The following is a 13,969-nucleotide window of genomic DNA, read 5'->3' on the forward strand; positions in this document are numbered from 1 at the left end:
AAACAGTTACTACAACACAAGGATCTAGTTGAGATTTTAGAAAAAATTAGGGAAAATGGACAAAAAAACCCCCCTTAATAACTGTTCATAACAATGTGAAAGAAATACACCGAATTTTTGAAAGAGTGCAAAAAGATGTAGAACATAAATGGTGGGACACACTTTTCGGATGGTCACCTACTGCTACAGGCATCCTGAACAAGTTGTGTCACCCCATCGTGGTTCTTTTGATATTGGTTTTGATCAGTTTGACTCTGTCAGCAATATTATATATCCTAACTTGGAGAATGATGAATCGGCTAACACGTTTGACTCGTGAAACTTCTTTTAATCACATGATCGTCCAAGCTGTTGCAAAACAACAAAATGAACAAAGAAACCCAGAACCTCCTCCAATATATAGTAACTGATCAGTAGAATTATAGTGAAAGTATTGAAGTGATTTTCAAAACTTTCAAAGGGGGGAAATGTTACATTTTAAAAGAAATCAAATCTGATTATAACTGAAATATTAGGAATATAGAGTTGTGATGTGTAACCATAGTAGATAAAGAACTTAAAGAATGTGCAGTACTGTACTTTTAACTGATTATCGTTGGCTTATATTTTCTTTTAAGAAGCCAAGAAGATTTGCTTCTTGGAAACTCCCTACCTTTCCCATTTTGATAACAAACTGAAAGACCAATCATTGAAAAGGTTGGATTTCAAAAGAGAACATAGTATACATTTTTATGCAAACTAATATAGATAGTGATGAGAATCATACTGCGCAGAATCAGCTAAAAGAGGTCAAGAAGCGAACAAGTGAGGAAGACTATGAAAGACCACCAGAGGGCTTCTGAAGACCACCAGAGACCTTTGCTGCGCCTGCGTGAAGAGACATATACATATGCTAATGATTTACTGGAAAGTTGATGATTATGTATAACATTTCCCAGAAACTTAATGAATATGTATAACAGGTGTGTATTTAACTGTATCGTTAGACAAGACAGGTGCACACGATAGGTGGAGCGATCCCCCGTGTGCCCAGCGCTGCAATAAAGGAGTGCCTGCTTCTTAACTTCTCATTGCTGTAAGGAGTTTTATTCCGGATTTCGGCAACAATCTCTTGGACTGCAGCTACTCCATGCCTGACCGGCAGCTGGTCAGGAGGGTGGTGTCCCAGGTGGAGTTCTGCCTCTCTGACGAGAACCTGGCCAAGGATGCTTTCCTCCTGAAACATGTCCAGAAGAACAAGATGGGCTTCGTCAGCATCAAACTGCTGACGTCCTTGAAGAAGGTAGGCAGCCCGTTGCGTTGGCCAGCTGGGGTGGGAAGTGGCCTCCACGTGGAGGATGCCTGGGTGTCTGGGTGTGCTCTGGCTGTCTGCGGTGAGGTGTACGGGGAGGTGCAGGCTCTGCTCAGGCTGTCTGTGTCCCGGCAAAGCGCTGGTGGTGCAGAGCTGGGCCCTGCTCTCTGCCTTCAATGGGCCGCAGCAGTCCTCCACCCAGGGAGGGTGGCTGGGGAAGCGGTGAACAGTCCTCAAACCCCAGCCCCAGGGCTGGGTTCACCTCTTCTGCCCGTGGTTCCCCCAGGCTGCTCTGGGAGAGATCATCCCTTAACTAAAAAACTGCAGGGAAGCACTGGTGGTGTGATGTACAGGGAAGCTGTGTCTTCTTGCCATGGTCCGGGAGCACAGGGGACCTTCTCCCACAAATCCTGAATGGGGGATATTGCCTTGCCACGACCTCAGGTTGATGGGGTTGCAGCCTGCCTGGATGATGGGTTTAGGGTGGTCCCTGCCTGGGGAGACCCACAGTGACGCAGTGGCCCCCTCTCTCCCTCAGGTGGAATACCTGACGCATGACTGGTGGCTGACGCTCTACGCCCTGCAGTTCTCAGAGCTGCTGGAGGTCAACGAGGAGGGCACCAAAGTGAGGCGGTGGGTGATAGCATATGTCCATACATTCTGTATGGTATGTCTAAATATTTTTTGCTTTTAACATTTTGTACCAGCCATGGAAACTGGTTGCTGCTAGATGACTGTAAAAGTGAGATTTGGTAAATAATTATTAGAAATCTTATACTAACACTATGATTGAAAAAATAGAAGTGTAGCCAAGTAATTAACTAGTAGAGGTAGTTACTCCTAAGTTTTACAGTTCTTTGCTCTTATGACTGGATGTTCCTGTACATTAGATAAGATTAATATTGAAACTGACCATATATGACTGAAACCATGTTAAGCTCCAAGATCAAAGCACAAGGATGACGAACAAGACTTGAAGGTCAGCCAACAGAATTTCAAATGGATCGGTGGTCGCAAAAGCAGCCCTTCGACTCAAATGAAGAACCATTGCGCATGATCAGATGTAGGCAGTACTATGGTACTCAGCACTGCGCACTGGTGGAGTACAAGAGCCTGGGGAGCGCTTCAGCCTTGAGGAGCCTTGAGGACCTCGGCCGCCAGAGCTGTCCGCGTGGCGAGAGCATCAAGGTGGTCCGGCTCTGCGGGAAGGGCTCCGAGAAGACACCTGGGGCCGAGAGGGAGGTGGCGGAGGAGCTGGTGGACCAGCTGGGTTGGAAAGCGCAGGCGGTGGCCGCGACCTTCCCCGACGGCCTCGGGGACTCCCTGCTCTGCAGCTCCCCGGAGTTGAACGGTGCCCAGGCGTTGCCACCCCTCCTCCTGCACAAGGACCCCTTGGCACCCTCCTGGCCTGGCAGCAACTTCAAGCCCAGCAATTTTGGCAACGCCTTCACTGGATTGCTCCTCGCCAGCAAAGTCTTCCCTTCGCTGGGGACAGGCTTGGGCACAGGCAGCTGCTACGGCCTCTGCTCCAGCACTGAGAGCACCCGTGGCTGCGGCTGGGGGAGTGGGGTGGGTGCCTGGGCACCCTGGCCCAGCAGCCCCTCTCCAGATGCCAAACCTCTTGCCGGCAATCCTCCGGCAGCGACGTGGGTGCCTGAGCCCCTCGGCCTGCGGGATGCGGTGCTTTGCCTACCCCACTGTTGTCCCAAAAGTGGGGTCGTTTACCCGGTGTGCAAAATGCCAATAGAGACTCAGAGCAGAAGTATTTTATTCCAATTCATGTTTACGCAAAGATGGGGGCTAGGTGGTAATCTGCAACGCTAGCACCCCTCATGCCTAAACGGGCAAGCAATTTATACAGTTCAGTTATACATATTCGATTTCCAAAGTTCTTCCCAAAACTATTACTGGGAGTCGCTTATCTAGCACAGTTTCTATTGGGCTAAAGTTTCCCTGCTTGGAATTAAAGGTACAGCGTTCTTTTCTTCTACAGCGCATGCTCAAGGAGAGAGTGGGGGGGTAAGTCTTTTTGGTGTGGAATTGAGTTGGTGGTCGTGATCTCCCCCTGCCACCTTTACCTTTCCTCCAATTTTCAAAGATTTTTCTGACTTCATGCCTATTAGCAATTATTCAACTTTTCGGCGCCTCCTGGGGTAGGATGTTCCCTTCTTATCAGTCTTTTAGTTCTTCTTCAGGGGCATGCATTGGTTATACAAAGGGGATCTTGCTTCACAAGACCTTTGTGGCCTTTTTCATGTGGCTTAAGTACATCATTTCTTAAGTACATCATTTCCCCCCTTTGGGACTATGAGATCTCTTCATATGAGTCTCATAAGTCTCACTACTTCATTTTATCGTTCTATATGCTCTAGCCGTGGCTTGTAAAACCAGTCTCTTGATAGAACTTAAAACAACACAAAGTATGAGTGTAGTAATGACAACAGTGATCGAAGTTTAAATTAGGTTTGCCAGCCATCCAGTAAGGGAGGATCCTGTTCCATGTAATATTTTATTTAACCACCCTATTTCCATTGTTGTTCTTTTTCTTTCTTAGAAAAACTTTTTTCTAAGTCCGAAGGTAATATTCCCCAGTTTAAAGGATTGTCTGCCAACTCAGATGGAGGGAGACAAGCGGTTACACTAACTTTCTGGGTTTGCCCAAAGGACTGGATAAGCTGTAAAACCAAATTCTCTTGACCTACTGCTAGTACCAAATGGGATATTATAATATTCAGGTTCTTCATTCTCTCAAAGTTCAATGGTCTCAGATTAGCTGAAATTTGAGTTTCCCAGTCTGTGGCTGTCCACTTTTCCTGATCTGGTTCTGGTGCTCTTTTCACTCGCATGTAATGAATCCAGGAGCCCATTCCTTCCACTTTGGCTGCAGTATAGGTTTTCAATAACATGGTGTAAGGTCCTTTCCGCCTTTATCCAACAGGAGAGAGACCTTCTGATTTAGATACCTGTGTAGTGAAGATAAAGCATGTGAAAGAGAAATCAAATACTCTTTAACATCAGCCTGCCCTTTTATATGCATTTGGTCTCCTGTGATGTTAGAAAGATTCATGGGATATGCTTTCCCATAAACAACCTTAAAAGGACTTACTTTCTTTTTGACCCTAGGAGTTACTTGAATTCATAAAAGAGCTATGGGTAAAATTTCTACCCATTTAAGGTGTGTTTTCTTGACACAGTTTAGCAAGTTGCCTTTTAAGAGTTTGATTCATTCTTTCTAGCTTCCCACCTGATTGTGGCCTCCAAGGAGTGTGTAATTCCCACTTAATCTGTAAAAATTTAGAAATCCCTTGCATGACTTCTGCCATAAAATGAGGCCCATTATCAGAGGAGATACCTTCTGGAATACCAAATCGGGGTATTATTTTTTTCAATAAGATTCTAATTACCTCTCTAGCTCTTTGTTGGTACGGCAAGGGAAAGCCTCTGGCCAGCCAGAAAAGGTATCTCCCAATATCAATAAATATTTATATTGGTTATACCTAGGTAGCTCTGAAAAACCTATTTGCCAGTATTCCCCAGGAGTTATTCCTTGTTTCACAATTCCTCCTATAACCTTTTTCCCAATTTTTGGATTATTAGCACAGCAGATGGTACACTTTTTTTAACTACCATGTCTGCTACCCTTTGTATCTTTGGTCCAAAAAAAATTTCTTTTTGCAGTTATTGTCAATGCGTCTGCTCCTGTATGCATCTCCTGATGTAATCTCTTGAGCAAAGTTTCCGTCATTCTTTCAGGAATCAATAATGGCGTTAACGGTGTTATCCACCAACCTTGTCCATTTTTGGAGCAGTCTGTCTGTTCTGCTAATTAATCTTCCTTCTCAGTATATTTTGGTGGTGGTAATTCTAAACGAGGCCCTGGAATTAAAGCTGCTTCAAATTTTGGCTCCTTTAGAGCTGCCTTTTTAGCAAGACAATCAGCCTTCCAATTTCCTTTTATAATTTCACTATTTCCTTTTTGGTGGGCTTTGCAATGCATTATTGCAACCTTTGGTAAGAGAACCGCTTGCAGCAGTCTCATAATTTCAGTCCCATATTTTATTGGAGTTCCCTGTGAGTTTAACAGTCCTCTTTCCTTCCAAATTGCCCCCAAATTGCATGCACCACCCCAAATGCATATTTAGAATCTGTACATATATATATATATATTTACTCTTTTTCCATTACTTAGTTCTAGAGCTCGCATCAATGCTATTAATTCAGCCTTTTGAGCGGATGTGTTGCTAGGCAGTGCCTTAGTCTCTAGTGGTTGGGCATTTGTTACCACTGCATATCCAGCTCCTCGTTTTCCTTCCAGCATATAGCTGCTGCCATCAGTGAAGAGCTCTGCTTCTGCATCAGGCAGGGGTTCATCCTGTAGATGTGGTCTGCTGGAATGCTCTTGTTCAACAGTGGTTAGACAATCATGGTGTAATTCATCACATTCTGAGATTGGGAGCAAGGTGGCAGGATTCAAAGCAGGGATCAAAGAAAGTGTGACATCATCTTTTTCCAGTAACACAGCTTGATATTTTGCTAATCTACTTGAGGAAATCCAGTGATGCCCCTTATTGTCAAGGAGGGATGATACAGCATGAGGTACAAACACGGTAATTGGTTGGCCCGTTTTTGAGACTCCTCAAGCAAGGTTATAGTCGCTGCTACTGCCCTCAGGCAGGCGGGCCAACCTTTGCTGATCTCATCCAATTGTTTGGAAAAGTATCCCACTGGTCTCTTTTCATTCCCCAACTTCTGTGTTAATACTCCCAGAGCCACCTGCTGTCTCTCATGTACATATAATTCAAAGGGTTTTCTTAAATTTGGTAGTCCCAAAGTGGGAGCTTCCATCAACTTTCTTTTAATTCCATCAGAACTTGTACACCATTCTGCTGCCCATTCCAAGATTCCCTCAGGTCCTTTTAGAGCAGCGTGTAACTGTTCAGCAATCAGTCCAAAATTAGGAATCCATAGCCAGCACCATCCAGCCATTCCAAAAAATCCCCTCGATTGTTTGTTTCTTTCTTACCGGTTGGGCTCCTGGGTTTAATTTGACTTTTTCCAGAGCAGCATTCTTGGCTGATCCAGGTTTCTTGGAAGCCCATACCAGAAGTATTACAGCATCCAAAATTTTCTCTGGGATTCTGGTCTCTTCTTGTTTCTTTTCAGTCAATAGACACAACTGAGTTCTCCATGCTGTCTCTTCAGGCATGTGTAGCTGAATAGCCTTATCAAAAAACGTTAGTTGTGCTTTCAGTTTACACAAGAGATCTCGTCCCAAAGATATGAGGGAGCATTCTGGCACATAGAGAAATTCATGAGTCAAAGCCGTATTTCCAATTGTACATTCCATAGGTTTCTAAAATGGCCTAAAAGCTCGCTTTCCTGTGAGCCCAACGATTGGCATATACATTTTACTTGAAAGGCTAGTTACTACCGAACGGGTTTGTATACGGAGGGGTTAAATGATGGAATTTTGGTGGGTGGATGAACACTGGGGGAGAAGTAGATAGCCGAGAAAAACGCAGTCAGCACAGAGAATGGATGTTTTTTTGCCCATTGCTTGGAATGCTGCCCACGGAGATGAGAGAGCTGAGCAATACTGGGGGAGGACGGGCAGCAGGCTGTTGCACAGTACATCTGTGAGCATGGTCGGCGCGTGACTGCTGGATGATGACCATATGCCGCGTGTACAAAGCCCGTGAACCAATAGACAGGGTGGCTATGGCTCATGCAGCACGCCTGGCCAGCGAGCGCATGCGTCATAGGCTCCCCATGTTGCAACTGAGGCGTGTTTTGGCACCCGCTGGCCACGTGTGCCGAAACCGATTCCTCTGCAAATGTGTAAATACCGGGATTTTTCCGAAGAGCATGGGGCTGGTGTACGGCGAGGCCACTGTTGCCTCCGTGGGGACGCCCACGTAAAGCTGGCACCTACCGATTGCTGGGCTGAGCTCGCGGCGCAAGACGGCACGAGAATGTACGGATGGTCCATCTTCCTCACAGTCCTCGGGTCGGTATGTTAATTTGCTTTACAAGATACCATTAGCATAATGCACATTTGTAGTTAATAAATGCTTGCTTTTCCCCTTATAGTCAGTGTGTGTGTTCGCCTTCTCGGGAATCTGCAAAACCACCCTAAAACAGGGTTGCCCCACTATCTATCAGGAAATTTGTAACTTTGTTCCCCAGCTTTATGGGAACCAGGGGATCGGCTGGGGAAATCTCAATATTCTCCCCGGTCCCCTTTACTCAGTATCAGATGTCCCTAGCATAATTAAGTTAGTATTTGATTCTGGCCCCCTTTTCCTTGAGGATTCAGCAAATAATTCTTCTTTCTGTGGGCATTCTGTCCACATTTTCTCGATAGGACCCCACTGATTGCTTTCAGTTGAATAGATCTGAGGTAGTGGACGGGACATGTACAAATACTGGCTGTCCCTCCAGCCCTATTGCCTGTCTCAAGGGAGCTTGTATAATGGGATGCTGTCCCCTCGTTCTCCCTGAGATTGGGCTAAAAATTCTCACTCCCTGCTCTTGAGCTGGAAGCGGGCTGGTCTTCCGAACAACAAATTTAATTTTTCTAGCAACTTTCTTTTCTTCTCCCTTTCAGAATTTAATTCATCTTTCAAAAATATCTTTTCAACCTCCAGTTGTCCATTATGAACACTGAAGGCCGCACTTATTTTCCATCCTGCCTCTAAAGCAGTTTTGGTCACCTCAGTTTCTAGTGCACTGAATTTTGTAGCTTCAATGAGATCGGCTACACCCATTATCTTTGCCGTATCAGATTTCAGTGCCTCCTCCTGTGCACAAGTTAGACATGCTCCAAAAATAGTGCACAGGATACCTTTCCCTTTCCCTTTTGGTTTTTTTTTTTGTTGTTGTTGTTGGTTTTTGTTCCTTCTTCCTCAGGCAACTGAATAGTGGCTGGATTGAGACTCAGGACATACTATTTGTTAAGGGATTTCAAGGCTCAGTTCAGGTTTTCGTTCCTTGAATGGTGCAGCCACCGCCCTGTTTACTTTAGGGTTTACCAGACAACCCAGGGCTAAGCTGTCTACACAGCTCCCTGTCAGTCGTCTCTGCAGAGAGACAGGGCCTCAAGGCAACCCACGGCTGGGTCGCTTTTGTAACCCCCCATGAGTCGCCTGTGTGCACTAGACATGGTGGAACTTGTTTGGGAACTATGAGCCGGACGATCCATACAATCCACCCCGTGACCTGAGTCACAATTCAACCACATGTATGTCCTCATTGACCGATGTACTGGTATAAGTTGTGACTGTGTGCTTTGGTAGAGTTATGTATTCCTCAGTTTCTGGGTGAACCCTTACCTGAGAGAGAGATCTTACAATCATTCTTTTAACACAACTAATGGCAATGCACACTACAATAATAGAAATGATAATCACTACTATCCTGCGATTTCCTCTTCTTATCCCTTCCTTCTACATTTACCAGATTCCCCTCTGGGACCAACATCTGCACATCTTCAGCCTCCCCACTGCCCTTAACACACTTCCTTTTACATTCTTTTCCAATACAACAATTCTTTTTCTTTCCCTTTCCATTAATACTTTCTGCTAATACATTCCATAAGCATCATCCATCAGCAATCTACGTTTTTACAGTTTTCATGATCACATCTTAAAAAACAAATCAACATACGCAACTTCACCCCATTTATCATCTTTCTACAAAACAACATCAGTTGTAAAATAGTGTTATAATTCAGCAATCCATTCTCTGGCCATTTTCTCCATCCTCCAATTCATACATCAGCCACCATTGTGCACAATAAGCTTTTAATTTATCTTTCTTTAGGGGATCCTCTCCAAACTTTTTCCAATTTTTCAGGATGCATCCTAAGGCAGAACAAAGGGGAGTCTCCTGGGAAGTCGCATTGCCCATATCGGTACCGATTCTAAACCGGCGTTCTGTACAGCAAATGAGGGATGTCTCCCTTCATTACAGAAACGTGTAGAAACGAACCCAGTGTTTCAGACACCAAAACGAGGGATGTCTCCCTTTGTTACAAATCAATGTGTAGGAAGGAAATTATGCTCCTGCTGCATAACTTTCCTGATGCATCTTACACAGAGCCCAAACAGGACAAAATGTCCCCAAATGCTTGCTACTCCCCAAAAGACTTTTCCTTCTTCCCTTGTTTATCGATCAGAAAATATCTCTTTTCCAATAGCGTTGCACCATTGTGTCGCTTACCGCCTGACCGCAGGAGAGGAGCCGATGGAGTCCCCGATCAATGGGTCAGTGCGCGCTGGAGTCCACTCAGTTCTCTTCTCCCCATCTGGCGCGGCAAGACTGTTAGCGAAAAAGCCAGTCAAAGAAGCTCTCTAAGACTCAGTTTTGGAGTTTTAGAAAGCAGGCATTCTTTATTGCAGCGCTGGGTGCATGGGGGATCGCTCCACCTAGCTTGCACACCATTACCTACAGCAAGCAAAATTTATATTGTTCCAGTCATATACAAATTCATATTATCATTTACATAGTGCCCGCCTTTTGGTCATACGCAGGGTGGGTCATCTCTTTTTCCTAGTTAGCTGGCCTTGGCAAGTTTTAATTACAAAAATTCAGCAGAACTCAAAACTTATCATCGAGGCCCAAGACTTCTCCTCTGTTGACGCATATCAGGCCCGAGGCCTCCTGTCTGTTGGCAACTTTAGCACATACCATTGCCAAAGCTCAAGGTTTTCTTATCTAATTAGTACATACCAAAATTTCAAAGTTATTCAAGCAAGCAAACGTTCGTCACTACAGCAATACAGTGAAGTTTTCCAGCGATACAGTGAAGTTTTCCTTCTCATGCCTTTATTCAAGGCATCAACTCCCCCCCCCTTTATTGAGACTTTGGACCTACAAATCCAAAGCCTCAATACCCAGTCTTAATTTTCACGTACACTTGACTATAACAGCTACAGCACTGAATCATTACACAGGCTAAGATGCACACACAGATTACAATTATTGCAATAATGAATAGATTTTTCAACCAAATCCAATTAGGTAGCCATGAGGTAAGTTTGTGCCATAATTCCTCAAATCCCCAGGACGTATTGTCCTTCGTAACCTGATGTAAGATCTTTGTTTGTTTCCAAATCTCTGCTAGATGAGTAGAAATTCTGCCACTTTGATCTATGTATGTACAGCAGCTCGTATTAACAATTGTACAAACACCTCCCTGTGAAGCCAGTAATAAGTCAAGAGCCATTCGATTCTGCATTACTACATGAGACAAGCTAGATATTTCAATTTGTAATGCCTGTATGGCACCAGTGGTTCTGTTTTCAATGTCCTCTATAACAGCTGATATATTTACTATTGCCTTTTCCAATTCACTAACTCCAATTCAAGGGATAAACCATCTGGCAAAACTATGGAATCCTGTGGAATGATCTATAATGGGATTATGAACCCTCCTGGTTTGTTTGAGAAAAGTTTTTACCCATCCGCTCTGTTCATGCAACCTGTCAATTATTGTTATATTGGGGACTACGGCTCCTAATGTGCATGCTCCTTGCCAATTGGGAGGTAGTACTTTTCGAGCACGTGTTCCGCATAAACAAGACCAACCGCTTCCTTCTGGGACTTGGAGGCCAAAGTGATTTGATGTGTCCGTATGACTTAGTGTGGGCCTCCAATATGATCTGGTCCTGTTACATCCTGGGAAACATCCTACAAAACTTTTGTCATTTCGTCTAGCAGTGTAATCATCCCACCCATCTTCTCCAGACTTAAGGGTGTAGGAGCTTAGAGAGTCATTACCTGGCCCATATAAGCATACAGTGGAATTTAGGTTATCTTTTGTGATGGTAACTTGTAACTTTCCTTCTTGTCTCTTTCCAGAGAGGCTTGGCCACCATGCATTGTCTGGATGTCCTTGACCATATTGTGGATTGTTAAATAATGATACATTTATTGGCAGTGGCACTCCTATCAAGGGTAGGACTTAGCTTTGTCCAGAGGCTGGCATTTGGGTAGAAATCCAACAATCAGTTTTGCAGAGTATTCGAGTTACATTCTGTGTTAAGATTAAATGGAGGTTCTGATCCCAAGATGATATCTGGCACACTTGACTCATTGCTACCGTAATTGTTACAAACAAATCATAAAAATCAGTCATAACTTTTTCAATTTCAGTTTAAGGGGACACTCTTGTTCAACTGTCCATGAGGTTGGAGCCCTTTTAATCTTGGAATAATGAATCCACGGGCCTTTCCCTTGGACCTTGACAGCTGTATAAGTAGTCAGGAGTACCTGGAATGGCCCCTTCCACTTCTCAGTTAGCGGCTCCAAATTCCACGACTTGAGGTAGACCCAGCCTCCAGGTTGAAATGGATGGGCTGGTGTATCCAGTTCCAAGGGCCTGCTTGTCGTCACGTACTTTTGCAATTCCTGTAAAGTCTTTCCCAAGGACATTAAGTAATTATTCAAGTCCATTTCCCCTTTAATGTGAATTGTTCCTGGTATATGTGGGGCCTGGTAAGGCCTTCCGTAAAGTAACTTGTAAGGGCTCAAGCTGTTTTTACCACAAGGTTGTATTCTAATTCTTAACAGCGCTAAAGGTAGCGCTTGTATCCAAGTCATTGATGTTTCCTGACATATTTTCCCAATCTGCAATTTAAGTGTATAGTTCATTCTTTCTACTTTTCCACTTCATTGTGGCCTGTAAGGGGTATGGAGAGCCCACGTTATGGCTAAGTTTTTACTCAATTGTTTTATAACTTCAGCAACAAAATGTGGTCCTCTGTCTGAGGACATTCCTGAAGGGATACTGAACCTCGGGATAATTTCTTTTAACAAGATTTTAGTTACTTCTCTAGCTTAATTGGTGTGACAGGGAAAAGCTTCTGGCCATCCAGTAAAAGTATCAACTAGAAGAAGAATGTATCTATATCCCCCTTTTCTTGGCAGTTCTGTAAAATCAATTTGCCAGTAGTCTCCTGGGGAATTTCCTCCTTTTGTAACCCCCAAAATTAATTTATTACCGGTATTTGGGTTATTTTTACAACAAATTTCACATTTTTCCACGATAGATCGGCTAATTTCTGTCATTGCTCAGCTTATAACTATCTTTTGAAGATGTTTTACCAAATTTTCAGTTCCCCAATGTTCTTCATTACGTTCTCGTTTAGCAATTTCTCTCATTAATGAGGGTGGGATTATTATTTGCCCTGTGGGTGTGACAGCCCACCCATCTGTTTGTTCTTGTGCCTGTAAGGCCTTTATTAAGTTAGTATCTTTACTATCATATTTAGGTGGTGTTTCCGGTAAAGTTATTTCTTTTTCTGGTAATAATGCCATGATGCCTGTTTCTGCAGCTTCTTTGGCAGCTTCATGTGCCAATTGATTACCTATTTCTAGTGGGTTTTTTTCCTGTTTGGTGGGCTTTGCAATGCATTATTGCTAGCGCCATCAGCTTTTGAATGCTCTGTAATAGTTCTTGTATTTGTGCAGCATGCTTGATTTCAGTTCCTTGTGCTGATAGTAGTCCTCTCTCTTTCCAGATGGCTCCATGGGCATGTACAACTCCAAAAGCATACTTAGAATCTGTCCAGATATTAACCTTTCTCCCTTCACTCAGTGCCAATGCTCGAGTTAAGGCTATTAGTTCTGCCTTTTGGGCTGATGTTTTGGGAGATAAGGCTCATGCCTCTACTATGCCATCTAAGGTCGTCACAGCATATCCGGACAGTCTCTTCCCATCGCGAACAAAACTACTGCCGTCAGTATATAACTCCCAGTCTGGATTTTCTAACAGAACATCTTTAAGATCCGGACAGCTAGCATATATTTCCTCTACAGTTTGTAAGCAATCGTGTTCTGGTGAACTCTCCGCTCAATCAGTGGAGAGGAACACTGCAGGATTTGTAACTGCAGTGGTCTTGAGATCGATGTCATCTTGTTCTAGTAGTACTACTTGGTATTTCAGCATACGGCTGAGGGACAACCAATGCCCCCCTTGTTGTTCCAAAACTGTGACTACCATATGTGGTACATACACAGTAATCTCCCGAGATTCTGCTGCAATTAAGATGTCATCTACATAGTGTAATACAGTTCCCTGTCCATTTTCTTTTCTCCAAATCTCTAATTCATTCACCAGCTGATTTCCAAAAATATTTGGGCTATTCTTGAAGCCTTGTGGTAGAACCGTCCAAGTATATTGTGTCTTTCGCCCTGTTTCAGGGTTTTCCCACTCAAAAGCAAAAAGCTTTGTTCACTGGTGAGGGTAGTTAGTAACGTATACAGGTTTGCAACTACTGGATGTATATCTTGTACTCTCTGATTTATTGCTCTAAGATCCTGGACTAAACGGTAATCTTTTCCGTTAGCTTTCTTTACTGGTAAGATAGGTGTATTATATTTTGACTCACATTCTATTAGCAACTCATATTTTAAGAATTTTTGAACTATTGGTACCAAGCCAGTTCTCACTTCTAATTTTAAAGGGTATTGTTTAATTCTTACTGGTGACGATCCTGGTTTTAGATCAATTCTTACTGGTTCTGCTCTCTTAGACCTTCTTGGAACTTCTCCTGCCCAAACGATGGGGATCACTGCATCTTCTATTTCTCGAGGTATCTTGTCCCTTTTGGGATTTGTATCCTGTAACAACAAGGCTATGGCTTCGACATATTTAGATTCTGGGATTAAAATTGC

At 43.7% G+C, this 13,969-nt stretch overlaps 1 protein-coding gene across 1 annotated transcript in view; it reads left to right on the plus strand.

The window, feature by feature from the left end:
• The first annotated feature begins 1,112 nt into the window (after positions 1-1,112).
• LOC128138634 (electroneutral sodium bicarbonate exchanger 1-like) overlaps positions 1,113-13,969 on the plus strand; it is a 151,690-nt gene continuing 138,833 nt past the window's right edge. Inside the window, exon 1 of the mRNA XM_052779817.1 lies at positions 1,113-1,282. Within this exon, the coding sequence (XP_052635777.1) occupies positions 1,130-1,282 (153 nt within the window). The 5' untranslated portion in view covers positions 1,113-1,129. The remainder of the gene's footprint in view (positions 1,283-13,969) is intronic.

Source organism: Harpia harpyja, unplaced genomic scaffold (genome assembly GCF_026419915.1).
Source record: "Harpia harpyja isolate bHarHar1 unplaced genomic scaffold, bHarHar1 primary haplotype scaffold_79, whole genome shotgun sequence".
Classification (NCBI taxonomy): Eukaryota; Metazoa; Chordata; class Aves; order Accipitriformes; family Accipitridae; genus Harpia; species Harpia harpyja.